We start from the raw sequence: 19,351 nt of genomic DNA on the forward strand, positions 1-19,351 counted from the left end.
CTCAGGCGAAAGAGGCTTGCGAATTAGGGTTGGAGTTTATTTTGGGAGAAAAAGGACAAAACTGCCATTCACGTGAGGGACACGTTGATGAGTTTAACGACCAGACTTAACGAGGTTAGTGGGGTCAGGTTTAATTACAAGTGAAATGAAATCATAGGAACGAAAATCGCAGATTTAAAACTGTTTGACTAAAACCGCATATTTGGACAAACCACATGAACGAAAACCGCTGTTTTCTATTAATTTTAATATATAGGTGTTTCAGAACCCATTTAGGTTGAGAAATGTGAGAATCACATAACGCATTTGTACATGGTGCGGTGGTGAGTTTATTAAAAAGAGAAAGATAGTGGGGTAGATGGTTACATAACCGTCTTATATATTGCATTTAAAACAAAAGATACTAGTATTATGTGGTTCTTGTAATTCTCAACATTGGTTATAAGATGAACGCCATACAAAGTGGGTGGTTTTAAAAACGTAACTAACTCATCCTTGTTTTTATAACGTAATTATCTGTGTATATTACGCTACACATATGTTTACTCCATAACTACTAACCAATTACGATGGTTGTACTAACAACTACACTACTTATAGGTTATAACCAAACATAATTACACTACAATAATGTTAGTTTAGTTACACAGACAGAGACTACATATAATATAGTAATTACCTTTATTAATGATTTTTAATCTAATATTATTATATTTTGTAAATATAATGTTATATTTTGGTGAATATGAATTTTGAATCATTAGAGAGAGGCATGTCAACGTGATAGTAACCTTCAGTGTTTCTTGATAAAAAATATTCTAATTTGGTTGTTTATGTTTGGTTTTTATACCTTCGTCGTATATAAAAGTGTAGCACGTGTGTTGATTTTGGTGTTATATCGTTTAGCTTTTACTTGTTTTCAAATGTCTTGTAACTTTTTATTATGTCATGGGTGGAAGTAAATTTGTTTAGACAATATGACAGCTACGCTTGTTGACTTGACGAATAATGGTTGGATCTTGGATGAGTAACAATATTATTAGGATGAGCTTTATACTTAACCGGTACCAATTTTGAATATTTTAAAACTTGATACCGGTAATTCGGTACATACAGTGGCGAAGCTTGGACAAGTTCGTTAGGGGAGGGGGCCTCAAACTACTTATTAAAATTTTCGGACAAAAACAGGTAAATTTACACAACTACGCAAAAAAAAAAAATAGGGGGCCCGGGGTGGTTAACTAAACTTCGCCCCTAGGTACCTGGTACTAGAAGTGCACAAACCGGTTCGGTTTGGTCAACAAAAGTCAAAACCGGTTTATGATCGGCTTCGGTTCGAGTTGAGACCGGTGCTACGATCGGTTTCATTTCGGGTTTTGTGTGACATTCGTCAATTTCGGGTCTTGTTTGTATTCGTTTTTGTATTTGTTTATTATGTAAACCGACCCGATTTGTAAACCGAAGCTTATGTTATAATCAAAATGATGGATTTATGTTACAATATTGTTTCACACTTGTTGGGTCTTGAAAACATCCTATTTTTATTTATTTATTTATTTATTATTTATTTATTTCTTTGTTGTTTTGTGTTTTTGTCTTGATCCATTTTGCATGAAAACTCTTGTGTCTCACACCCATATTTGACCACCAACATTACCCTATATATACACCACCGTTCCTCTTCATTTTCCCTTGCTACAACTCCAAAAAAAAAAAAACTCTCTCAAACATCAAAGATTCAAGGTTATCTTCTTAAGTGTTCTTTAAGGATTTTGGTCTTTCATCTTAATTAGTTTATGTAGCCTTATTAATACTTGTTTATGGTTGTGCAACATATATATAATATACACCCCTTGTTTACCTTTGGTAGTTACTTCTCCGATTCCGGTCGGTGAGGTTTCGGACCCCATAAGGCAAGGCTTCATGGATGACTTCGTGTCCTTGATATATATACATCTATATAACTTGTTCATACATATTAATCTTGCTTATTTTAGTTTGTTGGTCATGTTTACAAGTTCCATGGTTATGGGTTTTTAAAAGTCTATGCTTCGGTTTAACCGTAAATAGCTCTAAACCGTAAACCGAACTTTGTTACTAGTTTTGTTTGTTTAAACATACTTAGTGTTAGATCTAAGTTTCTAAAATCATTTTTACAAATTCTATGGTTATGGGTTTGTAGAATCTTACCTCGGTTTTAACCCGAAACACGATCCGAACCGAAAACCGAACTTTTGTTTAAAGACTTTATTGTTAACTTTTGGTATTTTTTTATTTGTACATTATTATACAAGTTATTTAGTGTTTGGACATGTGGAAACCATCTATGAACTTGTTGTAAGATGGAAACCGAACCAAACCGATTCTTGCTCGCTTAAGACACACAAGTGTGTTTTTTTTAGCCATCAAGACTTGTGTATTTCTTTAAAAATAGTTACAAATTGATTTTTAAATATTTTCTTAAGTACTTGGAAATGTTGGATCCAACTTGATCTCATAACAAAGTTTGGACCGACAAAACCGAACACTCGCTTAACGTGCGTTGTTAGTTCTAAAACAATGGAACTACATACTTGGTTAAGTCTTATTAAATTTTATTGAGTTATCTCATAACATTCAATATTTTGGAAAGTTGACTTTGGGTTTGACCAATTATCAAGACCCGAACAGACAACCCGAACACTCGATAAAAAAAACCCGTTTTAGTATCTTTATTCCAAAGGGATTTGCATTCTTGCATTTTACCCACCTTATTACTTAACATAGGTTGAGTAAATATTAAGGTTAGATACTTTAACCGGTTTCGAGCAAACTTACATTTTTAAAGGGTTATTATTATAAATTCTTAAATAGTCACATTTTAAACCTTGAACTTTAATTATTTACATTTCTCAACACTTATTTTGTTTAAAGACCTTCAAGACAACCTTTCTAAATTCAAGACTTCTTTTCTTTTTAGGCATTGTGCGTTAAACTCGTCGTTCCGACAAATCTCCAAATTATCATCTTTCAAGTTTACCACTTGAAGGTGAGTACTTCATACCCCATTTTCCATCTTTTATTTTGGGGATGACATTTCATACTTATTCAACAAAATGCTTTATATTTGAATCTTAAACCACAAACGTAGTTGTATACTTTACCTAAATAATTGCTCGATTTGGTGTTCTATGCTTATATGCCTATGTGTTTATCGCTTTTGGTTGGTGGAACTATAAAATCCTAGACTATTTGGCATCCCCTTATAGCAAGGTGTCGTTAACGTAATGCAATTAACGATAACTATAAAATCCAAGACTATTTGGCATCCCCTTATAGCTAGGTGTCGCTAATGTGTTTAGCGATATCTATTTATCCAAATTACCACTTTTATTTATCGTTTCGTATGCAAGTTTTGTGGCTATCTTTATTATATACTAATATGATTAAACTTATGAATTGCTCACCGACCTTTGTGTTGACAAACTTTATTTTATGAAATGTTGCAGGTTTGCATCTTGGTTGATTTATGATTGTGAAGAAAACGACATCAAAGACCTTAGAATATTAGTAAAAATGAACAATATCAATTTGCCATATTTTGTGATATCTTGTTTATGGTTATTTTATGGATAATTGTTATGTGACATTTTCGATGTTGTGAAATGAAATGAGTTTATTAAATACTGTCACTTTAATTAGTGTCATGTGCTTATGGACAATCGTTACACCTCGGCATGTTCCGCCGCCTTTGGTCGGGGTGTGACATTTTGATAGATTTTGGTTCGGGGTTTGACCGGTTTTGCACGGTTAACTGGTTTTGGTGGAGAAAATTACAAACGGTTCCGAACCTACGGTTTCAATCGGCTCCAAACTGGTTTCTACATAATTGGTTTAAAAACAGTTTGGTTTCGATTTGATTTTCGGATTGGTTCGATTAACCGGTTTATTTGCTCACTTCTATCCGGTACCATTTACTCATCCATAAATGCTATTAATCTATCAACATTCATATACTCTAGCTAGATTATTTACAAAGTGCATGAATCTTTTTGAATTTTAATCCAACAAAAAATAGGAATTGATTGGCTGAAATTATACATGTCAATTGATTTAGTCATAATTTGATAATTTTAAATTGATTTATGTCCTTAATTTGACATAATTGCATGAAACTGAGTGACGCAAGTTAGATTTGTCAAGTAGATATTTATGGATAACCAAATTACATAGTTTTAAGTAAAATATGAAGCATTCACATTTGAGACTACGGGTTTGCTATATGGTAATGAAACGAATAATGAAATAGAATAGATACGAAAATAAAATGCCTCATTATCATTTCATTGTCTGCATCAAAATAAATAAATCTTACTAAAAAAAGTAACGGATGTGGTGGCGGCGGTGGTGATGGTGATAGTCAAGTGGTGGTGGTGGCAGCAACATCGGTGAAGGTGGTGGTGGTTAGGAAGCGACTACGACGTGGTGTCCAGGTGATGATGGTGTCGAGAAAAAGAGGATGAAAGAAGGGAATTCAATGAGAAAAAAAAGGGCGGGGAAAAAATGGTTTTGACGGATTCAAAGAGAATGATTTGAACACTCTATAATACTGAAATATTTATTAAAAAAAAAAACTAAAATACACCTATATATCTAAAGGCTAATATTCAACCGTTGTATAGGTTTATCAATTGTTATTATCAAGTTTTGAATCAGTTTTCTTGGTTAACAATATATGTTTTGGGCGTTAGCCAACATTTGATGTATTAAAAGTGTATATGTTGTCAATAACACATATTTTCAAACTTTTTCGCAATGATATTCATTTTATTTTGAATATTCACCGATTTATCCATAATTTTTACTTAAAATAATATATGGAACGTCACATAAGACCTTTGAAAGCTTTACAATACATTCATATAATAATCAGTTGGCATTTACTTTATTATTTACAATTCAAAAGCAGGGTACAAATTAGTGACGACAATCTAATAAAAAAACACAGCCTATAAATAATCAATCATAAGGGTGCGTTTGGTTTGTGGACTTTATTGAAATTGGAATTGGTATGGGAAATGGAATTTGAATTGGAATGTATGAATTCCATTACAAATCCATATCTTGTTTGGTTATACTTTTGTTAAAAGGAATTGAAATTGAAAAACACCTAAAAAGACAAAATTACCTTTTCAAATTATCAAATATAACTAACCCTATCCATTTGTAAAATTATCAGACTTCTTCCTTTTTCTTTGAAGCTGCCAGCCACCACCGCCGGTCATAATCGTCACCACCACCACTGCTCCTCTGTTACTCACCACCGTCGGTTGGCACTGTCAACCACCATCTCCGACCACCGCTAGCAATCAAACTGTTGAAAAAAAGGGATGCGTTGATTTAAACATGGCCGGAAATGCGGGTTTAGATCTGACCGGAAAACGCACGTTTATATATGGCCGGAAAACGCACTGATTAACCGTTGTTTCCGGGTCGGAAAAACATGATTCAGATCTCGCCGGAATTTCGTTGGTGTTGGCCGGAAAAAATGGTGGTGCCGGAATAAAATGTTAGTGGCCGGAAAAAATGGTGGTGGTAGTTGGTGACTATGCAGGTGACTTTGGTTATTACTTGCTAGGGTTATTTGAGTAAATTGTGAACATTCCTTTGAAATCCCTTAAAATCCTTTGATATATGGAAGGAATCTAAATTCCATTAAATGATAAATTTGGATGAAAACTAATTTCAATTCCAATTCCTTCTCATACCCAACCAAACAATGAAATTCTAATTCCAATTTCCTTGAAATCCTCCAACAAAATAGGCCATAACAATTTAAGACGCCGCAACATCTTATTCAATGTCGTCCAATGCTTATTATTCTTTTTTGCCGTCTTGGTTTAATAAACACTTACACTTGAGTATTCCTACCAAATACATTTGAATATTTCTGATTAATATTCACCTAATTAATTGTGACCTAAGAGCGTTAGGACCTCTACAGACCGTTAGCTTACTATCGTATCAGATTTCAAACATCCTTCAAAAACACTAATTTCTCCACAAATAGTATAAAAATATCAAACCGTACTATATGTATGCCATCTAAGCATTTATTTTTTGGACCTCCTCCATGCAAGAGCGTTGGAGGCAATGTTTTAAAAGCCGGTTTGTATCGGTCGGTTGAACCGGTAATGCTGGATTTCACATATTAGGCTTGTAATTTGAACCCGGTTTTTTTTGGAGGTTTGCTAGAGCATCATACCGCCGTTTTTTTATTTTATTTTAAATACCGGTTTAATCCGGTAAACCGGTTTTACGACTAAAAGATTTTTGATATTTTGCGGTTCATATTTTTTAAAAATTATTTTTAACTCAGCGATTAACATTGAAACGAATTTACATATCGATTGTTTAATTGAAAATCGAGTGTTTTTTTATTATGGATCAACTTTTGGATTATATTTTATTATGAAATCATATACTTTTGGGTTATTTTTTTTAATTGAATTTGCATTTATATAAAATTACAAGGTAAAATATTTAACAATTGAACTCCTTGTATAACCCGGTTCAACTGGCAATATAATTTTTTTTAGCCCAATCTAATACGAGTTAAAAATCGGTTTTTAAGTTTGTGAGTCCTCACAAATGAAAATCAAATATTTCAAATTCAGCCCCTTCTTACAAGTTACTACTTTTCTAGCATACAATTTGTATAGAACTATGAGTATATTTATCAAACTAAGCATGTAAGCTTTGATTAAACTAAGAATTTAAGCTAATTTAATACTTTTGTTTTATCAACCAAGAATCTTAGATGCTACATGTCTTTACCAAACTATATGACAAAACAGCAAAAGACGTTCTTTATGTTTGGACGTTTTTTCAATAGATGTTCTTTCGCGAAACAAATGGAAGAAAGCATACTGTATGTTTCAAATTCCTTTCACGTTAGGTCATTTAGCCCTAACCCTATTAAATATTTTCGTTAAATCTAGTCATGTATAATGCACATTAGGGTACTTTTGTAACTTTACACATAATTTACTAATTAAAACTAAATAAACATTTAAATTTAAGAAAAATAAAATACCACCTCTCTCTCTCTCTCTTCTAAAGACCACCACCCCTACCATCACCAACCAAACAAGCACCACCACCCACCATCTGCCACCGCCTTGTAAGGCCCCGAACCCGGTAGCCCTACTTTAGCGTCGGATTTACTCATAAACACAGTTCTTCAATCAGAGTTTATTAAAACTTTTCGCGGAATATAAAACATCAATCATTTGTTACAAAACGTTAAACTTTTTCTTTGATACCATAACACAAAACTTTATATTTAAAACATCTTTACTTCTTTCTTCAGATGCCAGCCGTTCAATCCATGCCGTGTGTCGTCCTCATGCTAACTCTGTAATCAGCTCACCTGCGTGCATACTAAAAGTCAGCTACGCTGAGTGAGTTCTAGTTAATCAAGCAACTTATCATACAACCACTTCATACAATATATATATACGTATCCGAAGACACATAGTCCACTGTCTAACATGCCACTGTTAACCACTTAATTACCCCTACAGCTTAGCCACTTAATTACAACGGCACGTATAGGCTTTCCCTATCACGCACTCACGCTATGCCACTTAATAACGAAGGCACGTATAGGCTTTCCCTATCACGCACTCACGCTATGCCACTTAATAGCGAAGGCACGTATAGGCTTTCCCTATCACGCACTCACGCTATGCCACTTAATAACGAAGGCACGTATAGGCTTTCCCTATCACGCACTCACGCTATGCCACTTAATAACGAAGGCACGTATAGGCTTTCCCTATCACGCACTCACGCTATGCCACTAACACCCTTACTAGACTCCTGCTACCTCTAACACACTCTACCTCAACCTGCCTTGGTCACACTCATATTAGTTTAGTATTTACGTAGTGAACAAGTCACATCACATCATTCATACACACTATCAACCACTTGGCAATCGCTATCCTTGGCGATACGTGCAATATCCGAAGATCGTTCACGTACCGACAAGCATTATAAATATATACCTCATATAACATCTATAGCATACACTTACCACTTAAAGTAAGTGGATTCACACTTCACATCGAGTATGCACACAGCCCCGAAAACATAACAAGGAAATGGGGCTAGAAACTCACCTGAATACGGTTACGTTCTCCGTTGATTGTAATTCCTTTCTTTAACTGGGCTCGGCTAACTGTATAATATTTACACATATCAATTAACTACTACTACTCGTTTTCAATAACTGCCTTAACACATTTCCCATTAGGTTTTTAATTCATTTTAAAAACGAACTTCGCTTCAGGCGAAGTTAAACCTTAGGCGAACTTGGAAACAACTTGGTTCTGGCTTGATTCGATCGAATAGGAACACGTTCGATCGAATAGGAACACGTTCGATCGAATACAACACGTTCGATCGAATACAACACGTTCGATCAAACAGGAACACGTTCGATCGAATAGGAACACGTTCGATCGAATACAACACTCATTCGATCGAATACAAAACTCATTCGATCGAATGAGTTGGAGACCATTCGGTTGCTTCCCTATTCGGTCGACTGGACTTGTTCGATCTACGCATTCGATCGAATGGACTGATTCGATCGACTGGTTCGATCGAATGAGTCTGGTTCGACTCCTTCAAGCTGGCGACGGAGAAACCCACGGGTTTTCCAGATTTTCCAGATTTTTGACCCAAAATCGAAGTTTTTGACATGGAAATGCTCGGGATTGAAAGGGCTATCGATTCCTTGTACTTTTAAACACAAAAGCTTGCATTTTGACATCAAAACAAGGCGGTTTTTGACCCGAAAACTCAAGTTACGAAAATAGGGAGTTTTTGCTCGATTTGAGCTCGAAAATGGTTATGAAAACGGATGATTTTCGAGAGGGACTTACCAAAAACGATTAGGAACAAGATTGTGGACTCGGATTTGTGATTTGAGAACTTTCTCTCTCTAGCTTCTCTCTCTAGAAATGAGAGTGTTTGTGTGGGTGTAAGTGAAGGAAGATGGTGAAAATGGTGGAAGTGTCAAGAACTTTCGTTTATATACTACGGGTTTGGTTAGGCTCGGGTTGGCTTCCTACGGGTCGAGACAGGCCGAGTTCATAAAATAACTAAGCCCAAGACCCGTTCCTTACTCGACATTAAATAACTAAAACGTGAAATTACTAAACATAACTTTCTTTTATTTATCAATATAAAAATTTCGGGATGTTACAAGTCTTCCCTCCTTAAAGAGGTTTCGCCCCCGAAACCTAACTTATTCCCTATAAACGGAAAACTTCTTATATTTACACGCTTTACCATCACACAACTATTTATTATAACCAACATGCATTCAAGTTAAATTCATAGATCGTTCATACTAAAGCACAGGAAGTCACAAGTACTTCATAACATAAAAGGAAATCATTCAAGCTTGCTAAACAACATAGGTTCAACTGTAACATAAAACACTCTTTAACTACTAAACATAAAACAACTGTGACATGCCACTTATTCTCCTGCAACCTCCTCAGCAGCTAATAGACCATCCCTTCACGCGTTTCCTCTTCCTTCCCTCACTGCCACGGCTTCTCTACACTCCCTAGCTATGTGACCTGACTTACCACACCTATAACACTTCTGGTCCTCGGTGCATTCACGGGAGAGGTGCCCCTCCCTCCCACATCGGTAGCACTGGTTTGGACCAGCCTTGCATTCCCCCAAGTGCATCTTTCCACACACCTTACATGCTCCACTCCCTGCCATCTTCTGTGTCCTTCTCCCTGCATGTTCCACGATATCCCCAGCTCTTTTAGTTCCTTTCCCTTTTCCCTCATCTTCCACTCCCACATCATCCGCCGCCAGATCATCATAGACTATCTCCGCCAACTCGACCGCAGACTCAAAGGTAACAGGTTTGTTGGCCCTGACCAACATGCGGACCTTCTGGGGAAGTCCTCTAACGTAGCACTTGATCCGTTTCGCCTCGGTGTTCACCATGTCAGGTACCAACCTAGACATGCGGTTGAATTCAGTGGTGTACTCACGATGTGTCATCTTGTCCGCCTTTAGATTCAGAAACTTCATCTCGGCCCTCTCAACCTCAGCATCAGCACAGAACCTTTTCATCACTAACTCCTTAAGGTCATCCCACCTCATGGCCTTAATCTCCTCTCGGGTCTTCCTTTGTTCGACCGTTTCCCACCAGTACATGGCCTCATCTTCAAATGACTGAGTGGCATAACCCACTGCTTGGTCAGGACGACACTCGCTAATGCGGATAACCTTATCCATGGCGGTTATCCACTGAAGAGTAGCGATTGCGTCTCCCAAACCAGTCAACTTAGGCGGGTCACAACCTTTGAAGGACTTATAGTTGCAACCGCCTCGGCCCCTCTTCCTTTCATCATCTTTCACAGACTTTACCTCACTCGAGTTATCCCTTTCCCTCTCGTCATTCTCTCTATTATTACCACCTGCCCCTTCAACGGTTCGTTCACGGCTTCCAGCAGACCCTTCGGGATTCAGGTTCTTCACAGCAGCAACTACAGCTTGAACAATGGCTGCTTGAACTGCAGGGCTAAGTTGAACTTCTTCGTTGTTGTTCTGGTCTCCTCCAGCTGCGCTTCCTTCATCTTCGGTGTGGGAAGCTTCTTCCACCGAGGGTTGCCGGACAAGACGAGGCCTGCCACGACGCCCAGTGCGACCCCCAGTTTCAACAAATTCTCCAGCTCCAGCCATCGTAATCTAAAAGGGAAAACACAAACATCATCACTCAAGGATCTATCTAGTACAAGGATAGTAAGGCTAACAGGTAATAACAGTGGCCAGTTGTGATTAGCTGATCACGTTACTTTCCGTGTCCTATACACTTCCCTTTATGAGTCCATTTGTGCTGGTTCTACATAAGCAGTTTGTCAAATCAAACAATCAATTATTCCTATCCCTAACGTTCACATATCTTTCTTTTCTCATTAACATATATCATTTAATCATACACCTTACCTTTACTGATCTTGCTTGAGCGACACATGGCATTCTTGAACTGGCATCTTCTTTCCTTTCTTACTTAAATCCCATTTTCTGTTCGAGTCTAAGCATGTAGGATGCTTAAATCTCTCGAACTTATGCTCTGATACCAACTTGTAAGGCCCCGAACCCGGTAGCCCTACTTTAGCGTCGGATTTACTCATAAACACAGTTCTTCAATCAGAGTTTATTAAAACTTTTCGCGGAATATAAAACATCAATCATTTGTTACAAAACGTTAAACTTTTTCTTTGATACCATAACACAAAACTTTATATTTAAAACATCTTTACTTCTTTCTTCAGATGCCAGCCGTTCAATCCATGCCGTGTGTCGTCCTCATGCTAACTCTGTAATCAGCTCACCTGCGTGCATACTAAAAGTCAGCTACGCTGAGTGAGTTCTAGTTAATCAAGCAACTTATCATACAACCACTTCATACAATATATATATACGTATCCGAAGACACATAGTCCACTGTCTAACATGCCACTGTTAACCACTTAATTACCCCTACAGCTTAGCCACTTAATTACAACGGCACGTATAGGCTTTCCCTATCACGCACTCACGCTATGCCACTTAATAACGAAGGCACGTATAGGCTTTCCCTATCACGCACTCACGCTATGCCACTTAATAGCGAAGGCACGTATAGGCTTTCCCTATCACGCACTCACGCTATGCCACTTAATAACGAAGGCACGTATAGGCTTTCCCTATCACGCACTCACGCTATGCCACTTAATAACGAAGGCACGTATAGGCTTTCCCTATCACGCACTCACGCTATGCCACTAACACCCTTACTAGACTCCTGCTACCTCTAACACACTCTACCTCAACCTGCCTTGGTCACACTCATATTAGTTTAGTATTTACGTAGTGAACAAGTCACATCACATCATTCATACACACTATCAACCACTTGGCAATCGCTATCCTTGGCGATACGTGCAATATCCGAAGATCGTTCACGTACCGACAAGCATTATAAATATATACCTCATATAACATCTATAGCATACACTTACCACTTAAAGTAAGTGGATTCACACTTCACATCGAGTATGCACACAGCCCCGAAAACATAACAAGGAAATGGGGCTAGAAACTCACCTGAATACGGTTACGTTCTCCGTTGATTGTAATTCCTTTCTTTAACTGGGCTCGGCTAACTGTATAATATTTACACATATCAATTAACTACTACTACTCGTTTTCAATAACTGCCTTAACACATTTCCCATTAGGTTTTTAATTCATTTTAAAAACGAACTTCGCTTCAGGCGAAGTTAAACCTTAGGCGAACTTGGAAACAACTTGGTTCTGGCTTGATTCGATCGAATAGGAACACGTTCGATCGAATAGGAACACGTTCGATCGAATACAACACGTTCGATCGAATACAACACGTTCGATCAAACAGGAACACGTTCGATCGAATAGGAACACGTTCGATCGAATACAACACTCATTCGATCGAATACAAAACTCATTCGATCGAATGAGTTGGAGACCATTCGGTTGCTTCCCTATTCGGTCGACTGGACTTGTTCGATCTACGCATTCGATCGAATGGACTGATTCGATCGACTGGTTCGATCGAATGAGTCTGGTTCGACTCCTTCAAGCTGGCGACGGAGAAACCCACGGGTTTTCCAGATTTTCCAGATTTTTGACCCAAAATCGAAGTTTTTGACATGGAAATGCTCGGGATTGAAAGGGCTATCGATTCCTTGTACTTTTAAACACAAAAGCTTGCATTTTGACATCAAAACAAGGCGGTTTTTGACCCGAAAACTCAAGTTACGAAAATAGGGAGTTTTTGCTCGATTTGAGCTCGAAAATGGTTATGAAAACGGATGATTTTCGAGAGGGACTTACCAAAAACGATTAGGAACAAGATTGTGGACTCGGATTTGTGATTTGAGAACTTTCTCTCTCTAGCTTCTCTCTCTAGAAATGAGAGTGTTTGTGTGGGTGTAAGTGAAGGAAGATGGTGAAAATGGTGGAAGTGTCAAGAACTTTCGTTTATATACTACGGGTTTGGTTAGGCTCGGGTTGGCTTCCTACGGGTCGAGACAGGCCGAGTTCATAAAATAACTAAGCCCAAGACCCGTTCCTTACTCGACATTAAATAACTAAAACGTGAAATCTAGTCATGTATAATGCACATTAGGGTACTTTTGTAACTTTACACATAATTTACTAATTAAAACTAAATAAACATTTAAATTTAAGAAAAATAAAATACCACCTCTCTCTCTCTCTCTTCTAAAGACCACCACCCCTACCATCACCAACCAAACAAGCACCACCACCCACCATCTGCCACCGCCTCCACCCATAACCGCCACGACCACTAACCGTCGGCCGCCTCCACTGTAACTCCCACTGTAAGAACCCTAAATCCCCAATACTCATCATTTATAAAATAAAAAACTCTAACTTTGGCCCTAATCCATCTCCACCCATCTCTGTCTTGCCGTTAAATATATGGTCGGCCACCATCTAGCCATGACCACCACCACATCGCCGATAACCATTACAACCATCGCCGGTGACCACCACCACATTGGCGACAACCATTACAATTCGCCCATTGATGCTACCACCGGCCTACTCAATCTCAGATCTGTAAACATCCTTCTAATTCAATCCCAGATCTAGAACTAGTAAACATGATAATAATTGTGTGTTTCCGGCGGCCAGCTTCATCAACTTGACCATAGTTATGGAGGTTGCAGAGAAAGTAGAGAGAGAATACAGATGGAGATTGAATGTATCTCTTACCTGGAAGTTTACCCACTTGATTTGGATCTGTAAACCTAAAACCCTAAATTTGTTCTTGAACCAGATCTTTAAACCAAAACTGATGAAGATGGTCGCCGAACGGTGTGGTGGGTGGTGGCCGGACGGTGTGGTGGGTGGTCGCCGAACGGTGAGAGAGAGAGAGAGAGAGAGAGAGAGAGAGTTAAAGATATATATATATATATATATAATATTTATTTTTTAATTATTAAATAAATATGTAAATGTACAAAACTATCCTCATGTGCTTTGCACATGACTGGATTTAACGAGAAAAGTTAACTGGGTTAGGCCAAAAGGACATAAGGTGATGTAGTTTTTAAACAAAAAGAATGCTTTCTGTCATTAAGTTTGCGAAAAGACGACCATTGAAAGAACGTGCAAACATAAAGGACTAGTTTTACTGTTTTGTCTGTATATTATCAGCATTACTAACTAGAACCAAAATGCTATTCAAATTTCAAACCAATAAATGTACCTTAAACTTTGGCACAAAGCCAAACCCATAAAATGGCTAATTGCATTAATGTAACGAACATGAGCAAATTCACCCTCAAAATTAGAGGTGAGCATGGATCGATCTAATTCGGTAAACAACCTATAACCAAACACTTTTGTTATTAGGAAAAAAACCAACTGGTTTTGGTTAATCAATTAGGGCATCCATAGTGGAAGTGAAAAATGTTCCACCACATAGACATGTATGTTTCACTTAAAACTAAAATAAAAAAAAGTAATAAAAAAATTGACTTAGGCGAGGTGGCATGATCTTAGTGGCTCAAATTATCAAACAAATAATCTACAACCCAAACAGTTATCTCAAGCACGCGGCACGCCATCGCCCAAAATTTGCTTAAAACGACTCATATGCAGCGGTGTAGCACAAATTGGAAATCAAATAACCTAATCAACTCTGGAAAGCTATCTTTTTTAAGATTAATGACGCCCAATGCTTTGCCAGTTTATCTAACCAGTTACCACTTCAAGAAAACTAGACATGATCAAGAACTACTCGTTTAACCTATTCAGATAAGTTTTTTAACGGGTTGTAATCAAGCTGTAAACATTAAACGAGTTGGTATCTATCCAAGTCTTGCAACCACTTCATGTCATGCACATCGGTGACATCTATCCGTTCATAAGCTACTACACGAAAACTAATTATCCAAACAAACATTTTACAAGCTTATTTTAAAATCATGATCCTTTTAAACTCGAATCCACAGCATAACTACCACCAAAATCCGTTACCGAGCCAATTTAACCATCAAAAATGCAACAAACTCGATTCCAACACGCATGTTTACATGTAATCAAAACATAGACCATCCATAAACATCCAAACAATGCTGTTGTCTTCAACATCTAGATCCAAAATCGTAACTTACCTGAATATCTTGGTTACAGCAACATCTCTGCAATCTGGACAGCATTAAGCGCAGCCCCCTTGCGTATTTGATCCCCGCAAACAAAGATATCCAATCTGTACCAAAAAAAACACAAAAACAAAATAATAATAAGTCAAACATAAACTAATAAACATTTAAACAAAAACTAAATACTTATTCAAGATTTACAGACCCATGGTTTCCGTCTTGAGACTCGTCTTGACGAATCCGACCAACTGCCACGTCATCCTTGTTAGAAACCTCCAAAGGAGTAGGAAAACGGTTGCTAGCCCGATCATCAATAACCACCACACCCGGAGCTTTCTTCAAAATATCCCTCGCTTCGTTCTACATTATTCAAAAAATCAACCAATATTATTAATTATAATTTATAACCATAAATACAAAATGAACTTATTGACATGAGGGTACCTCATCAAGCGGGCTAGCGAATTGTAGGTTCACGCTCTCGGCATGGGCCCGCATAACTGGAACGCGTATACATGTGGCAGTCACTTTCACGTCCTTGTCATTCTAAGTGCACACGCAGAAATTAAATTAGATCACGTTTATCTTTTTCGGTATATAAATAAACGCACTTACCCATATTTTTCTAGTCTCCTTCACTAATTTCATTTCTTCCTCATTATAGCCATTTGGTAGAACAGGTGCATTGTGTGAGAATAAATTAAAAGCATACTGCATTTAAAAGTACAAAATAAATTCAGTCACCAGTTTGAATCCATTGGCCATTCAAATAATATATGTTAAATAATAATAATAATAATAATAATAATAATCAAACCTGTTGTTTGAAGATATTACAAGTAGGTCTTTTCCCTTCAAGCACCTAAAAGTATATAAAATGAATCTAAAATTATAAACTTCTGGTTATAAACATATATATGTACATTATATTAATTCAAATAATAATCTAAACCTCACGAGTCTGAAGCTCAAGCTCTTCCATCGCTGCAGCACCGGCGCCACTAGCCGCCTGATATGTGCTAACCACCATACGCGATACCTGCAATTAACGAAACCAAAACATCAATTAGATAAAAAAAATTGTCGGTTTAGTTTTATGTTTTTGTATAAACAGAACTGATGGTTCGGTTTGGTGTTGCATTTAATAAAAAAACAAACTGAATCTATAGATTTTTATTTTTATTTATAATTTATAAGAATTTAATAAAAATGTAACTCCAATATTTTAGCCCAAAACGTATAATAATAAATTAGTTATTAATTAACAAAATGATTTAGACCAAAATCCATTATTTTGAGCCAAATTGTTTTTTTCGTCCCAAACTTTTAAAGTCACATGCTAAAACCCAAAAAACCAAAACCGAAACCGAACCCAATCAAAAACACCGACACCTAACAATTTTCGAAAAATCCAAAAGCCAAAATTACGGTTTTAGCCCAAAACCAACCCAAACCAAACCAAGCTAACAGATTTCAAATATTCAAAAGCCAAATTTAGTGTTTTAGCCCAAAACCAGCCCAGACCAAACCGAAACTAACAAATGTCAAAAATTCAAAAGCCAAAGTTTCAGTTTTTGGTTCACTTTTAGCCCCAAAACCGACCCAAACCAAACCAAATCAAGACCTAACAGTTTTTGAAAATTCAAAAGGCCAAAACAGTTTTCAAACATTCAAAAGCCAAAGTTTTGGTTTTTAATTCAGTTTTAGCCCAAAACCGACCCAAAGCAAACCGTACACACCCAAATTCTAACAACTGATGCAACAACAAACAAAACTATTAACTTTAGAATTTTAAGATCAAAATGGTAAAGGCGGACCCAAACCCAAAATTTTAAAGTCAAATGACAAAATCAAAACCTAACCAAAAACCGAAAAAACAAATAAATAAATAAATAAAACTAAACGGTATTCAAAAACTCAAAAACCGAAACTTTGAACTTTTTATTCAGTCTTAGCCCCAAACTGAACCGAACCACAAACACCTTCTAATATTAGCATTTCAATAAACAAAACAATCAACCTTAGCTCGTTTCCAAACTAAACCGAACCGCAAACAACCCAAGACCTAACAATTTTCAACACCCAAAAACCAAAGTTTCGGTTTTTTGGTTTTAACCCAAAACCGACCCAAACCAAACCGTGCATCCCTCTAATTCTTACAAATGATGTAACAACAAACAAAACAATTAACACCAAAAAAACCAAAACCAAACAGTTTTTGAAAAACACAAAATCCAAAGTTTCAGTTTTTTGTTTAACTTCCAACCCAAACCAAACCGAAAAACCAAAACCTAACAATTCTTAAAACTCAAAACCGAAACTTTCAACATTTTATTCAGTTTTATCCCAAAACCGGCCCAAACTGAACCACGCCCACCCATATCATAACAATTAACATGCTAACAAAAGTTCCAATTTTTATTTCGTTTTAGCCCAAAACCGAATCACACCCACCCGTAACTCCAACAATCAATACACCAACAAACAAACTAATCAACCTTAGCCCGGCGATGAAGCGGCGTAGCCGCCATCAAACATATAATCGTCGAACAATTCGGGTTCGCAATCAACGCCCCTTTCCCACTCCCTAATCTAATCCCCTCCATCGCCTCCGGATTAACTTCCGGTATCACCAGCGGCACATTATCCACCATCCTAAAGGCAGAACTATTATCCACCACAACCGTCCCACAGTCCACAGCAATTGGCCCATACTCCTTACTAATTGACCCACCAGCACTGAACAGAGCAATGTCCACACCGTGGAAGCTATCGGCTGTCAATTCTTCCACCACGTACTCGTTGTCTTCGAAGGTGTATTTCTTCCCGGCTGAGCGTTTGCTGGCCAGGAGCTTGATTGACCGGTATGGGAAGTTGCGGTCGGAGAGTACGGACAAGAATTCTTGGCCGACGGCGCCGGTGACGCCCACGACGGCGATGGATGGGGCGTCGGGTTGGAGAGCCATCCGGACGGTGAACGGACGGGTTGAAGAAGAAATGGGTTTGTGGCGGATGGTGGTTCCGGTGAAGAAGTGGCGGTTGGTGATGGCCGGAGATTGCATTTTGATCGGAGAAATGAAATGGGTAACGGAATAGTAATAATAATAAATTAATAATAATGTGATAAAAAGAGGCGGCTTAAAAGGCTGATAGGGTTTAAAAGGCTGCGTACACAACATATGGGAGAATGACACTTTTAGCCCTGACACTGTAACGTATATCATAGCATTCAACTTTACATCACCTTTTTTTTAAGGCGACTTTGTTGCGTTTTGAAATACCGTACTTCTGAAATTACAGAGTTATATTGTTCCACTATAATTAAAGTATGTTATTTTAACTGGGTTTATATTGTTTTCAGAGTTTGGGTTGGTTGTTTTCCCGAAAATCCAAACCGCCAGCTGTCACTTAACAGTCGTTGTGTCACCATAAGAGCATAATTCTCTGGCATAACATACTAGGGCTATTCACGAGCCCAACCGAGTGAAGGCTTGCTTGTTGCTTGGCTCGTTCGTTAAACAACTGAAATTCCAAACGAGCCAAAATCAAATTAAGTATTTTTCGATCGAACATCGAGCGATTTTCGAGCTTTATTTTATTTTTTTTCAATTTAAAATCTTCAATAAGAAACAAGTTTGAAAGACGTAAATAATATAAGGGCTAGTTAAAATAATTCATTATCTTGATCTATCAAAAATAAAACAAGTGAGGATTCAACTTAGATCTTCACTAGAGGACTCAAGCCTCATACGATTTAGTCCTCTATTTTTTGAGTGTACCATAGCATTCACATAGGAACCGTTTAATTTAAGAGAAGTTTTTAAGATCTATAACTTTTTGCTTTTTCTAGAATAATGTATGGATATAGATATGTTTTTTTCTTTTTTTGAACGGTAAATGAAGAAACACTAAGTGAACCCTGGACAGATTATAGATAATCTGGGGTTTAAGTAATGTTTCCCACGGATGAGGTCTAGCTGAGAAGGCTGTTCTTCAGGAGACCTGCAAAACAAACACCGTAAGCTCGTCACTGAGAAGTGGGGGTTCCTCCTTGTGACCACCCTCCGGCGTGAGAATCAGACTAGATTGCTCTGAATATAAGTGTATAT

At 37.4% G+C, this 19,351-nt stretch overlaps 1 protein-coding gene across 1 annotated transcript; it reads right to left on the reverse strand.

Moving 5' to 3' along the window:
• Positions 1–15,238: 15,238 nt before the first annotated feature.
• Positions 15,239–18,304, reverse strand: LOC143579757 (uncharacterized). Its single transcript, XM_077062972.1, has 7 exons — positions 17,741–18,304; positions 16,195–16,281; positions 16,060–16,104; positions 15,858–15,953; positions 15,687–15,788; positions 15,448–15,602; positions 15,239–15,349 (listed from the first exon to the last, which is right to left on the reverse strand). Exons 1-7 carry the CDS (start codon positions 18,302–18,304, stop codon positions 15,268–15,270), a joined length of 1,131 nt encoding a protein of 376 aa, XP_076919087.1. The 3' UTR covers positions 15,239–15,267.
• Positions 18,305–19,351: the final 1,047 nt, after the last annotated feature.

This window comes from Bidens hawaiensis, unplaced genomic scaffold (assembly GCF_021521415.1).
Source record: "Bidens hawaiensis isolate Kalapana, Puna unplaced genomic scaffold, B.hawaiensis_p1.1 tig00029930_1, whole genome shotgun sequence".
Lineage (NCBI taxonomy): Eukaryota > Viridiplantae > Streptophyta > Magnoliopsida > Asterales > Asteraceae > Bidens > Bidens hawaiensis.